We start from the raw sequence: 21,701 nt of genomic DNA on the forward strand, positions 1-21,701 counted from the left end.
CAGAAGTAAAAGCAGAGCTTTAGGGAAGAGCTGTCACCCTGCCACTTACCGGCACTTAGACGCAGACAAAGGGCTTGTAAGGAGACGTTGGAAGCTGTGCGATGTTAGCCATCAGGAGGGATGACTTAGCAGGTCATTCCACGGTATCTCCCTGTCATATGCATCAGGTTGATACTGTCAAGTGCATTCTTCTCACTCCGCAACTACATTAACATTTAATTCAGTACTAACACGGGCTCTTTCACTAGAGGTGATGCAAAATACAAATATGAAATATATGAAGAGTCTATTGTCTCCCACTGGACTATCAGTGCTTACTTGACCCTTCTAGCTCTATCGTCAACCTGTACAGGTCAGGCAGGAAAAGCAGCACCCATGCTGCCAGCAGTGGTACCACGTAAGACCTTTGCCCCCTTCATCCTCTACATGTCGGTGAATTCACCACCTTCTGCTTTCCTGCGGGGATTGCTGTGTGGGGCAGGCTGACATCCAGTCTGCGGCAGGGGGAGGAAGGAAGGACACTGATTTAGGATGAAACTCCCATTCACTACTGGAAGGCAGGACTTTCACCTTTCCCTCTGTACCTCCGGCAGCGGGACTTCCGCGGGAAGAGTGCCATCAAGACAATACCAAGCAGTGCAGCAGCAAAACACAAATCCCCGACCCCAACCACATCTAACTTTGCCCGTTCCCAGACTGGGTCCTGGGACACCTCGCTCCCTGCCGCGGCGGGGGCGGAGCAGGTGTCGGGGCGCGGCCGGGCAGCACCGCCTGCCGCCGGCACCGCCCCTCGGGAGCCGCTCGGAGCGGGTTTAGCGGCGGGACGGAGGCGGGTGCGCCGGCCAGGCTGGAGGCGCGGCGGCGGCACCTGGCGGGCGCGGCGGGGCAGCCTGCTCATTGCTGGTAGGGCGGCGGCAGCGGGAGCAGCGCTCGGCCCGGGGCCGCGCCGGGAGGGACCAGCCTCGCCTCTTGCATCTCGGGGAGGAGGAGGAGGAGGCGGAGGAAGAGAAGAAGGAGGAGGAGGAGGAGGCTCTGCTGCTGTTTTTCCGTCGGTAGTAGCGGCGCGGCTGCGGGAGAAGAGGAGGATGAGCCGTGCGGTGCTGGCCTGGCTGGTGCTCTGCGGGAGCCTGACGGCGCCGCGCCTTGCCCGAGGTGAGCGACGGGGACGGGTCGGGTCGCGGCTCTCTCGAAGTCGGAGCCCAAGTGCGCGGGGTCCGGGGGCGGGTCGTGGGCGCCTCCGCCGCGGCTTTTCTCTTAGTGCCGTTTACAGATAAAATACTTCCCTGCGTTCTAAATAGCCGACAAGCGAGCCCTCCTCCGGCACGTTCTGTTTAGAAACTATGCTTAATTATTGTGTGGGGGAAGAGCTACCATGAGAGATTAATCCAGACGAGCTGCTGAGAAGATTTGATAATACCCGCAGAGCTGTGCACGTCTCTTTTTCTTGCCTCTCCGCCCCCAGCCATCGGGCTGGGAGCCGCGTACCCAGCGCAGCGCGGAGCAGTTCGCGGGCACGTCCGGGGGTACGGCATCGCGGCAGCGCTGAGCAGCGCTCGGCAGGCGACCCGCCTCTCCTTAACTAGGGCATCTCCAGACGGAGCACCAGAGGCGCCTTCTCCGTCTCTTGTGCCTCCCCCGCTGGAGGAAAAAAAAAAAAAAAAAAAAAAAAAAGTCCCAAAAGCCAACTTTAGAGGTTTCCTGGTTTTCTTTATTATTATTGGAAATAACCACTGGTGGTTACGTGGGTTTTCCGTTTTCGTATTTAAAAAGAAAAAAAAAAAAGTTGCCGGAGCTCAGCTAGCAGCGGCGTGGGGCAGGGTGGGAGGAGAACGGTAGCCGCTGCCGCCACCGGCCCCCCTTTTCCCACCACAAGAAGCTCTCTGTGCCCGAGTAGCGATGAGGGAACCCTCCGGAGGCAGGGACTGATGCTCTTTGTGGGGCTGCTTCTGTCCCTCCGAGCGCTGAGCGCTGGGAAGGCAAACAAACCTCGGGGGGCTGAAGACCTTTGTCTCATCCCGGTTGCGCCTTCCCTAAGCTTAATAGAACAAGTGTTATCCTAATGAGTAATATATTGTTTTCATTGACTTGGACCTGTTCTCACCACTATTTGCCTTTTTTTTTTTTTTTTAATTTTAAAATGAAGCCAATGTATCAGTAAAATTGAATATTTTATTAGATCCTAAATTATTCAGCATTGTAGCTTCTCAAAATCCAATAACATTCACTCAGTTGCAGCGAGCATGCAGTGGCTTATGCAATATGTCCTTGTACCTGCGGTTTATGCCTAAAGTCTTTTAAACGCAAAGTCTAGGCATGCCATAAATACTTTGCATTGGACTTCTGTACGACTGAGGTGTCTTCTTATTTAAGTCTATGATCTAGCAGTGTTTTTAGGTAACTTCAGAACAGAGAGAACTTGATAGGTTTTCTAGAGACAAGAAATAGAAGGTAAGAATCCATTTGTTCTGCAATTGCTTAAGCTGTAATTGTTCAGCTAAAGGGTTGTCCTTGGCTTTCGAAATGGAACAGAAGGAATTTTTTTTTTTTTTTAAAGCTGCAGCAGAATAAAATACTGCTTGACAAGTCTGACATAGTGGGTTAATTTTGCTCACTATTAAAACTGTTAATAGATCTTCTCAATTCATGATAAGTAAAGTAACAAACTCTTTGGAGAGTGATTTTTGAACAGCACAAAACTTTTTGTGCATCCTTTGAGTATGAGTTTATTTAGATAGTGAAGTAAAATGAGTGTATCATGAACACCTGTGGTAAAATCATGTATGCTTTGGCCAGTTGTTCATTGCTTTCTTTGAGGGATAAATTCTACCTGCAGATCAAAGTTTGGTCGCATAGTTCATTGCTGACCAGTGTTTGAAGTCTACAGTCAGATGAAAAGTACAAACTGTCTGTTCAGTAGAGCACTGAAAAGTAACGGTGATGATCAACTTCCTGTTGATAAATATCATCTCAAATACCTTCCTTACTTCTGGTGTTTGGAACATATACACGGTGTTTCAGCATATCATTTTGATAAAGGGAGAGGCAGAACTGGGAGAGGGGCAGGTGATGAGTCTTTCAGTGAAGATGGGAATCTTCTTTGCGACTGGTCTGATAAATTAGGAATCTCATGCACTGTAACAGGAATCTGTTCTTCAGAGATGTGTTTATATGCATGTGTACAATGAAACAAGATTTCAAGGGTGCTGTGACTCCTACTGCGCAGCTTGCAAGGAAGGTGTTAGTGCATTTTTAACAAGTGGTGTCCTTTTATATTCATTTCCAAACAGCTATGAAGGTTTACATTTGCTTTGGTTGCTGTTCCTTAGTCAAATCGCAGCAAGAGCAAATCCAGTGTTTCACTATGCAGTGGACAGGCAGTCACTACAGAAGTGACTGCAGAGTCTACAAGGGATGATTTCAGATGGAGGAGATTCTCATCTCATCTGATGATGAGATGGAGGAGTGCATCTCATCTACAGAAGTTCCTTAGTCCTAGCACGGATCTTTTTGGAACAAATAAGCACAGGGCTAGCTATCGGTTTCAGAAGAGCGAGTGAGGATTGGGATCAAATGGAAGGAAAACATAATTTAGGACTGATGGCTATCTTAGTTCCCAGATTTACCTCATGGAATGGGGTAAACTGATCAGCTACCATGATGATGATGCTGTGAGCAAATCAGTGTATTCCAAGCTTGTACATTAAATGCTTTTGCAAAGGGGTCTTCTGAAGGTTTTGCCATTTGAGTTGTCTTTATCACAGAGCTGATCCTTAAATTGTAATTGTGTGTTTTGACTTCACTTGATGTGGAATTTTTATGTATCGTGTGCCTAGAAATGATGCTGGTGTTGCCAAAACCAAGCAGATGCCATTCTGCTTTAATTTGCAGCTGTGTTCTGTGAGCCTGAGATGAAATATTTTTGAACTTTAAAGGAACTGTTTCAGAGATGTTGCTTTTTCTCTGTTACAGTGGGAACCTTCACTCCCTCTGAGGCTTAAAAGTGTATGTATAGCCTCTTCTGCGGCTGGAATGAGCTGCAATGAGTAAAGCTGCAGAGAAACATGAGAGGTAAACTGTAGGTTTGTTCCCATGTAGCTATACCAAAGGACTGAAAAGATCACAAACGCTATTAAAGGTCAGCATTCTTCTGTTTCACTGAGCACCTTTGCCTCTTTGGACAGCATCTGCTTCTGTACTAACTGCTGACAGTGTGACCCTGCATAATGATTTCCACTGTTCTTTTAACAAATTACATTTGTATTCAAATTGATTTTCCATGACTGCTCATATAGCCTCCAGAAAGCATATATAGCAGATACGCTTTTGCATCCAGTGTGTCTGGTCAGCCTAGGACAGCATTTGATGTCGAGCCATTCTATCTTATAACTAGAATTAATAGTCCTGCTGGTATTATTGTTTTTTGTGTATGTGTTTTGTTGTTTTTTAAGTATCCAACTTTGCCTTTCTCTGCCCTGCTTATATCCTTTATGTTGTTTTTCAGAGGTTGTATTTTATACAGAGCTGTGTTTCAATGATAGCATAGTGAAAAGGATCACTGTATTATCTTGCCTCCCTCCCCCATTTTTCCAATTACCGTCCAGTTGAAAATCAAGGTAATGATCCACTTTGGAAGTTATTTCAGAAGACAAAAGCTTTGCATTAGGAGGCTGTTCTTTATGCCTTGAGGTAGCTATTTGTACAGCACTTATCCGTACAGCAGGGCTGGCATACTTGTAGCCAGATATCCCATCAGTGTAAGTAAAGGCAACGGAACCTGACCCTGGAAGAGTGATGTTTAGGGGACTGCAAGAGTCGGAGTAAGTCTGTATCAATCTAAAATGTTGTGAATCTCATTGCAGTCACTGTGTTACTGCTTTCTCTATTTTTTAGAAATGTATGTATTTACTTCGAACTTACATGAGCTCCAGAGCCAGGAGTGTATCTGAAATCCTAGAGGATCATCCACATCACACTACAAATGATGTTTGGGTGCCCTGAGGCTGTGCTGCCTCAAGTTAGAAAGAGTATGGACTGAACATCAAAACGACATTAATTTCTCTCAACTTTTTAAGAAATGTTTTCACACTGAGAACGTATGTTTACTTTTTATTATTCAGATGACACATTAGGAAATGAAGGATGTGATAAGGAGATGCAAAACTAAATCAGGATTCTAAGTACCTTAAGATTTACAAACTTAAAAACCCTGGAAATTGCTGTGATATAATGGAGGACCTGCACACATTTTTCATATAAAGAGTGTGAAGCAAGGATGTAAGAAGAAAGCCAATGAGAGTGTAAGTTCAATGCACTGTGTCAGTGATAATGGCTCTATGCTTCCTTTTTGTTTTACTAATCAGCAAGCTGTGTAACTTCCCATCACAGTGGGAGTGTTCTATTTTAAGTTTAAAAAACCGAGAAGTGAAATAGACCATGAGTTTCTGGTCTGAGCAGCAGGCATAGGGAGATTGCTCTCTTTGCTCGTACCCAGGGCAGGAGCATTGCAGTCCAGGTGGGAAGGCAAAGGAGTGAGCAAAAGATGTGGTCAGTGTGGGTCAGCTTTGGAGTGCTTCAGATTGCAGATTTGAATCCGAGCTCCAGTTTTGCTTTTGCACAGCTGGACTTTCTCAGCCTTCTTTTCTTCTTCCTTTCCTGCTTCCATTGTAACTCTTTCTTTTTTCATAATTGTTTTCAGTACTAAACAACGCAAGGTTTGCATAGCCAGACCATAGCCATGCTGCCAGGAAAAAAACTACAGTGTAGACCTATGTGACTTCTTTGTCTTTGAGTATCTTTGATTATCCTCTGAGCAGTAACTTTGACAGAGCTGAAAGAAGTGGAAGACGATTGCTTTGCCAATTTTTAGCTGCAGTAATTTTATTTGCCATGCTTCTGTGTAGGGAGGCTGACAGAATTTTTATAAAAACTACTTTTTTCCTATCGCTGTCAAGATGCTGTGTCAACCTGTGTAATTATGGAGAACTGTGACAGCAGTGCGTAAATAACAGTAATTTCTGCCCTGTGATTACTCATGTCTGTTGTAGCTTTGCTATTGTGGAAACCTACAGACAATTTAGGAAATACTTTTGGGTAAGTCTTGTAATGCAGCATGTGTGGAAAAACAGAAAACAAAGGAGGATTGATTTATTTTATTTTTAATATTCACATCTTCATGTCCACGTCCTGTGTGTGCACGGCATCCTCTATCTCTGCTGGATATCACTGCATGCAAGCATTCCCTTTAATCCAGGCTTGCTCTCCGATTATTCTCTATTACAGTCCCATAGGCCATACCACTTTAATCTGTTTGCCAGTTTTCATTTTTCTAGCTAAGTATTATGTTTTCAGACAGTGGCATGGGCTTTGAGACTGTTTTTTTTTCTTATCCGTACCCTTTGCAGCTTTGCAACAAACAGAGATGGAGAAAATATCATTTGCTGTGTAACTTGTCAGGTTCCTTACTTCTATGAGAAATTGGGCAGAATTGCCTTACAAGGGCTTTTGTAGGTTAAAAAAAGATCTAGTAGTTGATTGCTCTCAGATGCTGTTCCAAAACTATTTAAAAATCTTTGAATGTCCATTTATTTGAACAGTTTTAAGGAAAAAATTAGATTGATAGAGTGAATTGAGAAATTTTGTGGTATTCTTCTGGAAAGTAGCTAAAATGATGCATTAGTTCTCTGCTATTGATTCTAATTTCTTAGATGTTTCTTTAATTTCCCTAGGTGTGATCAAGCCCATGCTGTTCTAACCTCTTGATTTCTTCCACCAGGCCGGTATTTAATCTGGACTACTTGCACAGCTGCTTGTTTTCTTTCAGAAATGCAGTGTCTTCATACCCTGAAACTTATGCATATGCTTGTGCTTTATGGTTCCTGTAAATGGCAGTTCTTGTTTTTCCTTTTACTTAACTCTTCCTGGAAAGGTGGATATTGTTCATGAAATGAGCCTGCTACTGAAGTCACGGTGAACAGCCAGAGATCAGCTCCCTCCCCCCCCCCCCCCCCAAAGAAGGTAATTGCAGTAAAATCAGGCACAGTCAAGAATGTAGTAATCTCAGAGATGTTGCATCGTTGGTGAAATCTGCTTGGTGAAGAAATTAAAGCAATGTTCTTAACCAGAACTCTGAAATCTTCTGAGTACAAATATGCTAGTTGCTGTTTACCACTGACGTTTCCCTAATTTCAGCACTGTTGATGGTCTTACACAGAGAAGCAGTGCAGCTTTTTGGGTGACCTATGCCAGGGTCAGACAAAAGTGCAGGAGCTACTGGTGCAAGGAGAGCGATGGGAAGAGGGAGGGATGAGCAAGTGGTATGGTGCTGTTGGAAACTGGATGTTCCCTCATAAGGTTTTTGCAAGGGAAAAGTACAGATGCTTTTCTCAGTGGCAGCTTTGATATTTTTTCACAAAAAATGCATTTCTGAACTTACCCTCCAACTCCATTTTTCACTTCCGAGCTGGTGAATTTAAACCATTGTGAGAACTCAAACAAGATCATGTGTTCCTCTACCTGAGCTGTAAAATGCCGCAGTCCTTCCTGCCCTTGTGTATAGGGAAGGCTGCTCTGAAAGTAATGCATCCTATTTTATGGTGATGTCTCATGACACTGGAAGTGGAGATTGGTGGTATGGCAGTAGAAGTTGAACCTTTCTACCAGCATTCTGTTACACGTTGTTGCCATGTAACAGATGGCAGCAGAGGGACAGTCTGACAGATTGGCTTCTAATGTGCACGTGAAACAAAGATGTGCCATTGAATTCCTCCGTGTGGAAAAAATTGTGCTCATTAACATTCATCTATACTTGCTGAACTTTTATGGAGACAAACCAGTGGATGTGAGGCAATGGGTGGTGCATTTCTGAAGTGATGACAGCAATGGGAAAGACAAGCCACATTCCAGGTGTCCATGCACAGCTGTCACACCATAAAATGACATCTTGATTAGCTCTTCCATGCAGATTGGTGAGTTACGACCTGGGAACTGTATATGGAGATGAATATTGACTTCACTGTGTTGGAAATGATGGTGGCTACATTGGAACATTGAGAAGTTTGCACCAGGTAGGTGGGTCCTGTGAGTTGATCACACAGGAAAGAAAAAACACTGCATGCAAGTTTGGCTGGACCTGATGAATCAATATGAGGCTGAAAGTGACAGTTTCCTGGATCACATCATTACTGATGGTGAGACATGGAGTCATCACTATGAGCCAGAGCTAAAACTACACTCTGTGGAGTGGTGACGTGAATTCCCCACTGAAGTCTAAAAATGCAGCCCTGAGTGGGTAAAGTGATGTGCAGTGTGCTGGGATAAAGATAGGGTGATCCTTCTGGATTTCCTGGAACCTGGACAAAACCATCAACTCTGACTACTACACTGTGATGCTGATTAAACTGAAGGTTCAAAATTCCAGTCAGGTTAGAGAAGAAGACAGACTTTCTCTGGCAACATGACAACACCAGGCCCCATACTAGTTTGAAAACTGTGGAGCACACTGTCTGTATTGGCTAGACTGTCCTACTCATCCACTGTACAGCCCAGATTTGGCACTTTTTTCCGTCTGTTTAGGTTAATGAAAGATGAACTATATGAGCAACATTTTCCTATTGAAGACACCACTGCTGGTCACCTCCACTAATGCAAATTTTAACAGGGATTGCACACAGACTGTTACTCATCGTGGTGAAAATGGTGGTGACTATGTAAAAAAATAATGTTGTTTAGCTGAGAATTTATTAAGTGGTGCTATTCTGCTCTTTGTATCTGTTGTAGTTTGCATTTAGAGTAGCTGATACATTCTATACTGTTAAGACCAGGTACAAAGATCTATGACTACTCTTTGTGAGTAGTCATTGTGTTTCTGTCTGTGTACTTGTTGAACTCTTGTGGCTGTAGGAGCAAATTGTGTGTTTCTCCTGCACCTCCCGGTCCAAAGCATCTGCCTGCTACCTCACTGTCCTGGGGCCAATTATGTGCCAATTAACAAAAATGTCCCTGGTAGGTTATTTGATGAGGAAAGATTACAGTGTTTTTCTTCCCTAATTATTTTACACCAAATATTTAGTTTATGGATAAAGATCGCTCCCTGGCCACAGGCAGCAGGCAGGACGAGATGCCTTCCTGACAAATTCTCCCCTTGTTCCTTAGCAAGTAAATTGATTTAAAGCTGCTGGTGAGCAGATGTGGCTCTGGCTTCTCTTCTCAGCTAAAGGCTGAGCAGGGAGAGAGAGAAGCAGCCAAAATGTGTAAAACTTCATGCTTCAGTTACTCTACGAAACTCTTCAAAATGTTGACCTAAAGTATTTTGGTTGTTTGTTTTGCTAGCAGTTCATACACATGTGTGCATGCTGAGTCTGGAGCACCTTGCCCTGAACGCTGTGGGTTCCCCATCCCTGGAGGCACTCAAGGCCAGGTTGGATGTGGCCCTAGGCAGCTTTGTCTGCTGGGAGGCAGCCTTGCCCATGGCAGGGGGTTGGAGCTCGATGATCTTTGAGATCTCTTCCAACCCACAACACTATATGATTCTGTGGTTCTATGAGTATTTACTGAATATGTGACTTGATGAGGTGCCCTGACTTCATGAGGCAGCGTACCCCATGTCAGCCTCACCCCAGCTGTGGAAGAGCTGTGTCTCTTCCTGGGGTTCTAGTAGACAATTTTTGATTTATTTTTAATGTGTTTCCACTGCAAAGCAATCTGCAACTAAAAATAGATCCCTTGCTTTCTTTTCGAGTAGTGAATTGTGTTTATGATGTTACCCTTCATGAAAAAAATCTGGATAAAATTTTAAATCCCCACTAACTAAATGTTTACTTCCAAGGCAAAGAAGGGGATGAGGGACATGTCAAATCTGTGTCCCAAGGTAACTGGTAAAGATCACTCAGATTTGATGTCGGTCATTTTTCTGAACTGGGTTTTTCTTCTAAGGCAGCACCATTTTCTGATCTGAAGAATTATATCAAGAAACACTGGGACAAGGAAATTTCCATCTTTATGCTTCTTTCATTCTTCAAGATTCGAGAAGGTATGCTTTCCCCCTGTAAACCCTGGAAAATTCCAGTCCGGTAGATACTGCTGCTGCTTATGATAGCATCTTCCACAGTAATCTTTTGTCTCACGTTACACCATGCTTTTATTTTCTTCACCTGTCTATTGAAGTATTCACCTTCCAAATGACACAAAGAGAGTCCGTGAAGTCTGAAAACAAGCATCATGTAGGAAGGTGTCTATCACGAAGAAAAATAATGAGATTTGATAACATGAATCTGCAAAAAGCCGGGATGTTAGGTCCTCTGTAAGGTAGACTCTTGCATTACAAGCACTGCAGCTGCTTGCACGTGGATTGTAGTGCATGTGTATGTGAGCTGTTCGCATGCTGGTGATATTTACACAAAGTCTTGCAGGGATTTCACAAACAGCTAATCTTCTCAAATCGCTGTTTCAGGAGAACTCTCAGCTGGTGTTATTCCATGTTCTTGCTTTATTACTGCGTATGCAGAAGATTCTCATTTCTTTTTCATTTTCAAAATGAGGTGTTAGAAGCTTTTAAAATTCAAATTGCAAATGCGTATTCTGTTTACAGTGTGGTACATGAATTTTGTAACAGTTGGAATAATTTTTAAAAGCCTTTAATATAGGATCTCAGAACAGATTTTCTGTAGAAAAAGCAGCTTCAGAGCAAGTGTAGTTTTGTTCTGCCCATTTTCTTGTTAAGATATGGCAGTAAAATTACTGAAGATTTTAGACATATTACATCTGTTCTTTGAAAGAGAACAGCATAAAAGACATAAAATTACTGTTCTAGTGGATTACAAGCTATAGAGTATATCTGCTGAAATTGACTTTGTAGTAGATGCTTCTTCTAAATCGATGCAGTTTAAAAATAAAATACTAACTTCTTTTGGATCATACCTTCCCTGAACGATGCAATAATGCTGCATCGACCTGTTCTTCAGCCTCATAGGCAGTGCCTCAGTGCTGAGCTCTGAGGAGCAGCCCCAAGGCCGCAAAGGGATATGAGCACTGATACTTGAACAATGGATGGGTTAAAATACTTGTATGTAAGACTCCTACTATTGCAGACAGGGTGGAAAGGAAAAGTATTTACTCTTGACCTTCTTCGCGGCATAGTACAGCCTTTATTTTCCTGATGAACGTGGAAGAAATTGTCGGTATGGAGTTTGTGGTGGTGTTCCTAGGGCTGTGTAGATGTGCTGACATGATCCTGACAGAGCTTGTGGGTGATCAGTCTGTCTTAAGTGGTGTGAATTGTAAAAGAATGTCTTGCAGGGGAGAATGGAGCATTACTGCATGACCATGCTGTTCTTGTGGCAGCTTTTGGCTTTTTCTAAAATTATCTATGAGCACCAACACATGACAGGTCTTTATACAGTATTTATGTTCTGCAGTATTTAACAAATTGTTGATAATGGTGGTGACAGTTACAAAGAAAAAAAATGCATTTTGCATTCAGTGCAGCCAACTCAGTCTTCCAAATTTTCTGGGAGCATTTCCCTGCATTAGAAATGACTATATTTATCCTTGGTATCTGTATAGTGACCTAGTTTATTTATCGCTAACTACTCTGAATTTTTAGACTGCCTGTGCTGTTGTCTGGAAGAGCAAAGAGATTTTTATTTGTTTGTTTGTTTATTTTTGTGAGAAGAGGTGCAGTTGTCTTTTGCTTGGATTTTTTATTTCTTTAAGCCTCTGGCTTTTATAGGATCCTACTTTCTTCCTTTGAACAGAGGCTTTCTGTGCAGTTTTTCCATTCTCCTGGAATTCTCCTGATACTCTGAAAGCTTTCTACTAGATCTAAAAATTACCACTGTTACTGGAATGGCCAACGACTAGAATCAGTGGATACTGCAGAACAGTTAGGGCTGAAAGTTCAGGCAAAGCCTTCACTTTGTCAAACACAATGTTATTTGAAAATGTTTTTCATATTTAGCATTTTCATTGTACGTTAATCTGCTGCTGCTTTTCTCTGGATTGGAATTTTATTGTTTCTTTTGTATCCTCTTCTTTTTTCTTTTTCTTTTCCTAATGTTGAACTGACTTGAGCTTCTGGATTTCTGATTTTTCAATCAGTTCTTCAGAGACCAAGAGGTCTGATAGATATTCATCCAAAATTGATGTTGGAAGTAGGTCACTATTCATGTTTAACTCTTTCAGGAATCTGGATTTTTGTGGCTGATGTTAGTTTTGACAACCCTGTGATATCTCTTTTGAATATTGTGGAATAACTTTACACCAAAGCTTCCTCTAGATTAATGCCTGCAGCTTTGCTGAAACCATTATCTGTTTTGCAAGCTGTCTCTCCGTGTCCAAATCCAGTAATTAAGTCTCCAAATCATGTATGCCTGCTTTTTTTATTATGATAAGTAAATTTTTGGGTTTCATGTTTTCCCTTTGGGAAAGAGCTGCAGTAGAAAACTCACTAGAGGATTAAAACCTCTGAAATGTTGGTTTGTTGCATTACATTTTCTGGTTTGGACTCATCTCTTAGACAAAAACAGAGGAAAAACTGACAGCACTGCATTAGATGCGTTTGTTCCCTAATTAGTGCAGGTTTCTTCGTGGTGTGATACGGAATTCTTAATCTGGGTTGCTTCACCTCTGATTTTGCAATTATAGGTACCAGGAAAAAGTTATTGGAGATTCTCTGATAAGGGATGGATGCAGCCATCTTTGAACCTTTTATCTTATCATGGCTGTTTGGGGTGGTACACAGAGATTGAGGCCAGTGATAGGAGGCCTGGCAAAGAAAGTCTGGAGTCGTGGCTGTCTAGGACAAGTGATTCAGTGTGATACTGCATGCAGAAAACAGAGATATTAAATGCTACCTTTGCCTTGGTCCTTCACAGCCAGGTCTATAGCTATTCCCACATCCAACATGGGCTGTAATAAATTGGATGAAAAAGTTGGTTGGATGATGGGACTTGGAGGGCAGTTATTGATACTGGCTTACAGCAACTGGGGAATTGATGGGGTCTGTCTGGTTACTGGTTTAACATCTTCATCCATTACCTGGAGGAAGTCATGGGGGGCTTTTTGAATGAATATGTGAGTGACACAATTTGCATAACCACAGAATGCCCCTGAGGGCAGGGCTGCCACCCAGAGAGGCCAGACTGGATGAAAGGGGTAGCAGGAATCATAAAAAGGGACAAATACGAAGTGCTGCCCTAAGAAGGGAGAGCTGCTCTAAGGTGGTCTGTTTGGGATACCCAGCTCAGGAAAGACCTGGATAAACTAAGATATAAGGTCAGGGGAGACCTCAGTAGTAGTCAGGACTGAAGACCGTGCCCTGCAAGGGAAGGCTGCAGGACTGTGGCTGGTTCAATCCTGGGAGATTTTCGGATTCCAGTGGCAGCCCCAGTGTATGTGGGAAGGAAATCAAGGAGACTGAAGATGGACTGCATAGTAGCACATGGTAGGAGAGTAGAAATTTGTTGTTTAAATTTGATCCTTGCTGTAGGGCAAGCGTGAAGAATTATGCCCCTCCCAAGACCCCTTTTGACCAGTGATGTGAGATTCAGATGGTTTTGTACAACTACTCTTCTGCAGAATACTGAGTTGTTTTTTTTTTTTTTCCTTTCTGGTAGAGATTGAGGGTGATTTTATGTGTATACTGCCAAAAACAAAATCTTAAGATCTGCTGCAGGGTACATCTGGTATTTTTTTTTTTTCTTTCTGTTTTTGGTTGCTGACTTATATTAATGATACACAACAATTATAAAATAATTGAAGCAATGTTAAAGCAAGCTGTAATTTTCAATGTGGTTTTGTTTGGTGGTTTTCTTTTGTTTTTTACTTTTTTTGCTTTGCAGTTTTCCCTTTGCAGTTTTGTGATTAGGTGTGCTGGCAGTGAGAACCTGAAACCAAAGATTTACTTTCATTATTAACTTCCCTTTATGCTTGTTTATGAAATATAAATGGAATAAAATGGTTGACAATACATAAAAATTCTCCCTGAACATTTTTCTCCTTGAGATGTTAATAATGGAAACATCTAGTTTCCAGATTGTGACAGAAAAACATCTATTTCAAGGATATTGGAATGAAGTTATAAGTCTGCGTTTTAAAATGCAATCTTGATTTGGCACAGAAGATCTTAGACAGAAACCTCCTGCTAAGATGGTGAGATTTACAGATTTAAGATTCAGTGATCATGCAAAGAGTTTAATAGTTCTGCTGATATGAGTGTTAAGGGAAGAAATTAAAATGAACTGAATTGGTGATTCATTTTGGTTACGCTCTGGGGAAAGACCAGACATTTCCTAATAATTAATTATCTAATTTAAAACCTCCTTGTTTCTTGGCTGAAGTAAGAAGCTAGCTATTTTGTAAAATAAAGCAGCTGATCTTTAAAACTAATACGAAGTGCAGTTATATTTTTCAGAAAAGCTATATGCTCTTCAGTTCATGAGGCTCTGCTTCAAGGAATTAGTTTTGAGCAAATTAGCCAGTAAAAGAAGGTACCTTGAACTGATTTATTAATAAATGCTATGTATAAACAGCGATCATCAGTATGGCAGTCTGCATAGGAAGAAAAAAATGTGCATGAATTGCACAGTATTGGTTACTGACCATTAATCATGTGCTGTCTCTTACTTACATATTAAATGCTTCTTTTATTTGAAAAACGAATAAATATGGCTTGAATAAGCTGAACAGTTATAGAAAGTTTTCATTGCCTTTGATTGCCTTATTGCAAGTAGAGAGTACTTAGTATTATTTACAGTAAAAAAGACACAATCTTGCAATGCTGCAGATTCTGAAAATGTATTCTTGAATGTAAACATTTTGCTGTTTATTATGGAAGTTATCACCTAGAATTATACTCAGTGTCAATATTCGAATTCCTGTAGTTTCCTCTAGTTCTATAGGGAATATGTCTCAGCCAAATGTGCCACTGTGAGAACCCTGATTTATGAGTATCCTTTCCATTGTTAACTTTTTCATTACAATTCTGAAATGGTGCCAGTGATGCTGATACGACATTGGTGGCATAATGTGTGGAGGATGCTTATTATCTTTGTCAAAAAAAGTTGCTGATTTCTGTTACTCCTATTTAGTGCATTTGGCTGCAGTAATAAGTTGACTGTGTTTTATTTTCAAGCCATTGGCTTGATTTTCAGTTGTGCTACTGCCATACTACTGTTACTGTAATTTGAAGTCTAGTGCATGAAATTGCTTTGCAAATGTTACGGTTGATAATTGGGCTAGGCAGTACTTTTCTGTTTTTGCAAGAAACTGTTCTGAGTTGCAGTAGAGCCAATGACGTGGTACAAGTTTTCACGACTAGTTTTTTATTAAGTAAATCTGTACTGCTGGCTTTAAATATCTCTAATCTCACAGTCTCTAGGGGTGCATCAGCTGGCACCACTGCATTGTATATAGCCAACTGTACGAGGAAACAAATGCCAAAACATTGCAGCTTAAAAATACTGGCGGTACATAAGTGGTAGCTTAATGAAGTATGAGACAGCAATGGTCAAAATGGCTGTAGTGCTGATTTGCTATGACTAATGATGAGTGTAATAGTATGACAAGGAGAGTTTTAAGGACGGGTTCAGAGAAAATGAAAGGAAGCTTTGTTGAACTTCTGAGGGGGGGAAAAAAATCTTTCCAAGGCTAAATGGCAGTGTGGAAGAGGATGAAACACATGTTGATTTGGATATGACTTCTTGAGTACATGGAATGTTCTGCTAGACTTCTTGTTACTGAGTAAGAGATAATATGTTGGAAAGATCCTTTCAAAGAGCTTTGAAAATACTGAGTAGTGACATAGGCTAGATGTGATAAGAAAGGTGAGAAAACGGAGTAATGATCTAGTTAAAGCAAAATGCTTGTATAATACTCCACAGTAGTATTCAGAAAGTCATCATCTATTCAATTTCTGAAAGCACAAGTGAAGGATGACAAATCAATACAAATTCAAGCAAATGAGAACTTGTGATAATTAGCTGTGCCAGTGGATTGGAAAGGCTGTGTCTTACGGATGCAATTAAAGGAAAAATTCAGCAGAATGTCAGCCAGCAATGATCCCAAATTTCTCCCTTTTTAGAACCAAATGGTGAGCAAAGAAGGTGATCAGTATTGCAGTGTTCTTGTACAGTATAAGCTTTTGTAATTGAAGATTATTCACGTAAAGTGAAGCAGTACAGGTATCTGAAGTCTTAGAGGGAGTAGTTTAATTATTAGTTAAGCTAACAGAATGAAATAGAAATTTAAACAAGGGGTGATGAACCTGTAGTAGAGATTTTGGTGGGGAAAAAAATTGAATTCATTTCAGTCTTAATCCCTTGTGACATTTTTTTTTAAAGGGAAAGAGTATACAGGAAAGTCACTTATTCAGAAGGATTCCACTATTTATGAAATGTGGGAAATAGCGAGCTCCCAGAGCAATGTACATATACAGGAATTACACTATGCTGGGTTGAAGATGTGAGATCCTTATACTCTCCACTCAAGGAAATGAGATCTAGGTGCCTTGGTCAGGTGTGCTCTGAATTTATCCAAACTAACCTGAATAATTAGTGTAATGACTCAACTCTTTAGGTACTAGGACATCTTTCAAGAGAAAAAGAAAGAAATGTGATATTGTGTTATGTAGCATTATTCAGAACTTACTGGTTCTGTTTAGTATCTTTATTGATTATGTGGATGAGGGAACTGAGTGCAACCTGAGTAAGGTAACAGATAACAAGCTGGGAGGAAGCGCTAGCCTGAGAATACGAAGCCCCCATGGGATCTGGATTGGCTGAATAGAATCATGAAGGTTGGAAAAGACCTCTAAGATCACCTAGTTGAACTGTCCACCTGTCACCAATATTGCTCAATAAACCATGTTTCTAAGTACTACATCTACCCTTTCCTTAAACACCTCCTGGGATGGTGACACCATCACCTCCCTGAACAACCTATTCCAATACCTCACCACTCTTTCTGAGAAGTTCTTCCCTACATCTGATCTGAGCCTCCCCTGACACAACTTGAGGCCATTGCCTCTCATCTTACTGCTGTTACGAGAAGAGGCTGAATCCCACCTCATTGCGGCCTCCTTTCAGGTAGTTGCAGAGAGTAGTAATGTCTTCTCTGAGTCTCCTCCAGACCAAAGACTGCCAGCTCCCTCAGCTACTCCTTGTAAGACCTGTGTTCCAGACCCTTCACCACTTTGTTGTGTTTCTCTGGGCACATTAGGGGGTCAGTATCTTTCTTGTAGTGAGTGAACACAATACTCAAGTTGCAACCTCACCAGAGCTGAGTTCTGGAGGACAATCATTTCTCTGCTCCTGCTGGCTGCACTATTTCTAATACAAACCAGGATGCTCTTGGCCTTCTCGCCTGGATACACTGCTGGCTCATGTTCAGCCAAGCATCAACTGGCATATCTGGATCCTTTTCTTCCATGAAGCTATCCAGTCACTCTACCTCAGTGCTGCAGTATAGCATGGGGTTGTTGTATCCTTTTCTAATCTCCACTTTCAAAATATTTTAGTTATCTTGTGTTTAAATTGTATTCAAAAAGCTGTGTAAATGAATGCTTAAAGATAATGGAACATTGAGAAAGAGAGAAACTTCTTACACGTCTCCAGTCTGCACAAACTAAAAAGGAGATGCATGTTCAAATAACTCTATATTAACTTAGTCACAAAACAGTTGAAATCAAGTTTTATTTTAAAGATGAAAAAACCTGGCAGTAAGCTGTAACTAGAAATCAAGCAGATGAAAGATTTGTTACCTGGCTTTTTAGGGAGTGTGAAGGAGACCTGATTGGAAATCATCAGTCTTTTCATATTATGAAGCTTTTAAAATTTTAGATTGTTAGAAGACTTTTAGTGGACATTATTTACTGCAAAAATAAAATGAGCAGAAGACAGATCTTGCAGTTTAATGCTTTTATTCAGACATACTGGAAAAAAAAAAGAAATGGCAGGCACCTTTGCAGAAGTAGTTGATTTCAGATGATAACAGAAGATTAACCACAGAAATACAAGTAATGAAGGTTATTTATGCTTTTGTCTCTATTGCCTTCTGTCAGCAGTTGCTGTTTTCAGGAGCCCTGTTTGCATCTGTTTGAAAGCATGCAAGTGGTTTTTAGGCATCTTTGAACTGCCCCTATTTCTGATAGCTGAAATGCTGGCCCTAGGTTTTTCACAACAAACAGAACATTGAAGGCTGCTCCATCCCTCTGTGTGAATTGTGCAAAGCTTTGGTTGCTACATGAATTATGACGAGTCCACGTAAGAAAGTAATGTTTTCCTAGCACTTCCCGTGGCCATTTAAACTCAAGAGTTTGTTAGTATCCATCTAGCTCATAGTTAATAATTTTTTTAAAAAAACAAGCACATATTGCGTTAAAATGTGTTCTGAAGAAAAGAGACTGGAATAGGTTGAACAGGTAGAACAGGAAGCTGTAAAGTAATGAAGGTACGCGTGATAATATTGTGAACCTGTACTGTATCAGTAGTATTTCAAGTACCTAGGCATGATATTTAGTACTATCAGTTTGCCTGGGAAATTTCCTGCTTAAGCTGTCTTCCCCTGAGGTACATACTTTTTTTTCTTTACTTGCCTTTCTTCTAATAAAAGGAAGTAACAGATGTATTTTGTTTTAACATTGGATGTGAGCAGTGCCATGACATGTCATAAATTTTCTGGATTTTAATTTTTGCATAATAAAAGCTTATTTTAATAGTGAAAACAAACATTAGAAAATATTAATTTCTAAATCAATTCAGGTGAATTCCGCAGCTGCTTTCTGTGGTGATTGAGCAAGATGAAACAAACTCTCTTAGAGATCTTGTGTAGTTTGAAGCTGATTAATATTACAAGGATACTACCAGTGCCTGTGTGAGGAGGTCACACCCATTTTTGGTGGAGCTTGTGCTCCACCGAGGTCTCTGGAATGATGATGAAGTACATCGGATTACATTAAATGAAGTACACTTAAAAGGAGGATGTCAAGAAGAAGGCATCTATGCAAGTTATGAGAGCATATGGAGGTGCAGCACCCTTCTCACGGGAACCTGAGAACTGTCTTCTCTATTGAACTGTCGCGCTGGTTTGTTTTTTTCTTTTTTTTGCAGTGGTATTGTGTATCCGTGGCTTGGTTGGAGAAGAATCCGGGAAGTATTCATAAGAATTTCAGTAAAATTAGTGAAACGATGTGTTTGAATGAAGAGGAGAGGAATGTAACCTTTGCCAAATCCAAGCAAATGATTTCTCCCCTTTTTTTTTTTTTTTAATTTCTTCTGTTTATTGTTTGTGCATTAGAGTTTGTTTGTTTTCCCCAGTAACCAAAGTTATTAAATCCAGTTTTTAGAAAGGATGGTTTTGAGATCAGTGCATGAAGGGATTGCTTCCTGGTTACCAAGACCAACAGGTTTCAAATGCAAGTGCTTCAAAATCAGAGGTTTTAAATATAGCCCATTGTTGACAGCTATGCTTGAGTTATATTTAAGCTATTTCCCATTTCTCTCATTAGCTTCTTAAGTACTGAAGTTTTCAAGAGTAAGGAAGTAAATCATACTGATTACAGGCTTCGGTTAAACAGAAATAGTAATTTTCTGCACTAGAATTGCATGCATTTTTCATTTAAAAATAATTAGATGTATATAGTGAATTAGCTTAAAATTTCCAATTAAAACCACTGAGTAATATAATAGAAGAACTTCCTGAAGCAAATGAAATTCCAGACTTCTGTAACTATCTTCAGAAAAAAACGAATTTGTATAATGCATATTTTTTTGCAACAGATGAAGTCACGGCTCTTCATAAAAGGCAGAGAACAAAGAAAAGATGAGTGCTTATGTTAGATGAGCCGTAAGAATTGGATATTTCCTGGACATTGTGGGTAGTTATCAGAAATGTGGTTGCTCAGTTGGGTGTTTGTGATTACCAAGGTATTTCAAATACTGTGGTAAGTAATAGAAGCCTAACAAAATAGTGAAAACCGCAGTGTATTTAATTCTATAGGGAAATACATACATTCCTTCTTAGGTTTGTACATGAGCACCCAGTCATGTCCCCCTTCTGTTTCAATGGATGGAAACTGGATTTTTGGCTGCTGTTCAGCAGGGTCTTATGAACTCGGCAGTATGCTGTATTTACAGTTCTGTGGTTATCTGAAGTGGGAGTTATGTGTTTCCTTTCAGCAGTAATGCCACAAGAGGATTTAAATTATCTGGCACAATTTTAGTCAGCTACTATTCCAACAGAAAAGCCTGAGAAGAGCAGAATAATCAAAATGATAGACTAGGGTAGATAAGTCAAAGGGAAGAGAGAACCATGTAGATAATAGTAACACCATCTTCAGCATTTAAACAATAAGTCGAATGCTTCATGAAAGATTCAGTCATGGGATTATTTTTTTTTACCTCAGTTGTGTGTTACGAATGTATATGATTGAAAGTCAAGCTAAATTCTTGAGGAAAAGAAGGGAAACTGCCTCCAAATGAGTTTAAGTAAATCTGGTATGTTTGTACATAAGAAACAAAGGATGTCTTCTCTGTATCTCTTGATAGAGTAGGAATGAGCTAGTGGGGGCTGAAGTTTGTGCAGTTTTTATAGATTTTTTTTTGAAGATTAAAATCATTTTTCTTGTTCATTTGGCTTGCAGACTCATTGAAAACTGACTCTTACCTGAATAAAAATCAACTCTAATGAAGAGCTAGTTAAAGTTTTGGAACATCGTGCATTTGATTTGAAGTATTCAGACCATGATAATAGATATAAATGCCATTTCCCAAGGTGAAAATCATATCTCAGGATTGGAACATTTTGTATCTGGGAATATGCCTTGTGCATTTCTAAGTATTTACCCTGGTGAAGACTATGTTCATTACCAGGAAGAGGATTTAGACTGTTACCCAGAATGATAGAAAAAGAAGTCAGAAACCATCAAGTGGCACTTGGTGGCCTATGTAGGCCATATAAGTGTATATGCTTTGCAGGTCTTTGTTTCATATGTAAAACTAAGAGATTAACTTTCAAAAGGTATTTCTTGAATCTACTTACCCGAGTTGCACCTATTGCCACTCCTAAAGCTGCTGCCTTTTGCAGTTCACAGCTTCTTGTTCAGCCAGTGGATGACAAAAGGAAGGGTTTGAATGAGACTGATACCAGCCGTGTAGGTATGTAGAAGTGCTAGGGAAATAAGCAGAATCTTGAAAAACTTTCTTGAAGGTCTTTGTGGTTGAGACTTCTGACGATGGTACGAATTTCCAGGCAGAGCTGATACTGCTGGCTGCCTCAGTGAAGTGCACGCAGAGTAGTGTGATGTTGCATAGTGACACATCTGCTGCAGTCAAAGAATAGCACTGTCCCAGCACTGTGCACACCTGTGTCTGCACGGCTAGGAGTGCTGTGTGAGTTCTGTTGCCTTTGGGGAAATTTGAGCTACTCTGGCATAGACTCGTTCGAGATAGTGTGCTTAAAATTTTTTTTGCCTGATGGAAACAGGAAAATGAAATGGGAAGTATAAATAGCATTTCCCATCTCTTAACTTCGTCTAACTCCTGGCTTGATTTAACAGCCATTGGGCAAATATTTAACTGTATTTATTGTGCTCTTTGACTTACGTAACAGCTTGCCTGTTAATTAGCCAACCATATGGAAGATGGCAGTACTACTGTAGGATCAATCACATCTGCAAACAGTCTGTGTGGAGCAGGTCATTCCTTCAGAGT

The 21,701-nt window shown here is 40.8% G+C and overlaps 1 protein-coding gene across 2 annotated transcripts in view; it reads left to right on the top strand.

Moving 5' to 3' along the window:
* The first annotated feature begins 826 nt into the window (after positions 1-826).
* EDIL3 (EGF like repeats and discoidin domains 3) overlaps positions 827-21,701 on the top strand; it is a 269,363-nt gene continuing 248,488 nt past the window's right edge. The window contains exon 1 of one of the 2 annotated variants that reach the window (XM_048932253.1): positions 827-1,152. In XM_048932253.1, the coding sequence (XP_048788210.1) occupies positions 1,086-1,152 (67 nt within the window). In that variant the 5' untranslated portion in view covers positions 827-1,085. The remainder of the gene's footprint in view (positions 1,153-21,701) is intronic. The other variant, XM_048932252.1, reaches the window with a different exon arrangement.

This window comes from Lagopus muta, chromosome Z (genome assembly GCF_023343835.1).
Source record: "Lagopus muta isolate bLagMut1 chromosome Z, bLagMut1 primary, whole genome shotgun sequence".
Taxonomy (NCBI): Eukaryota; Metazoa; Chordata; class Aves; order Galliformes; family Phasianidae; genus Lagopus; species Lagopus muta.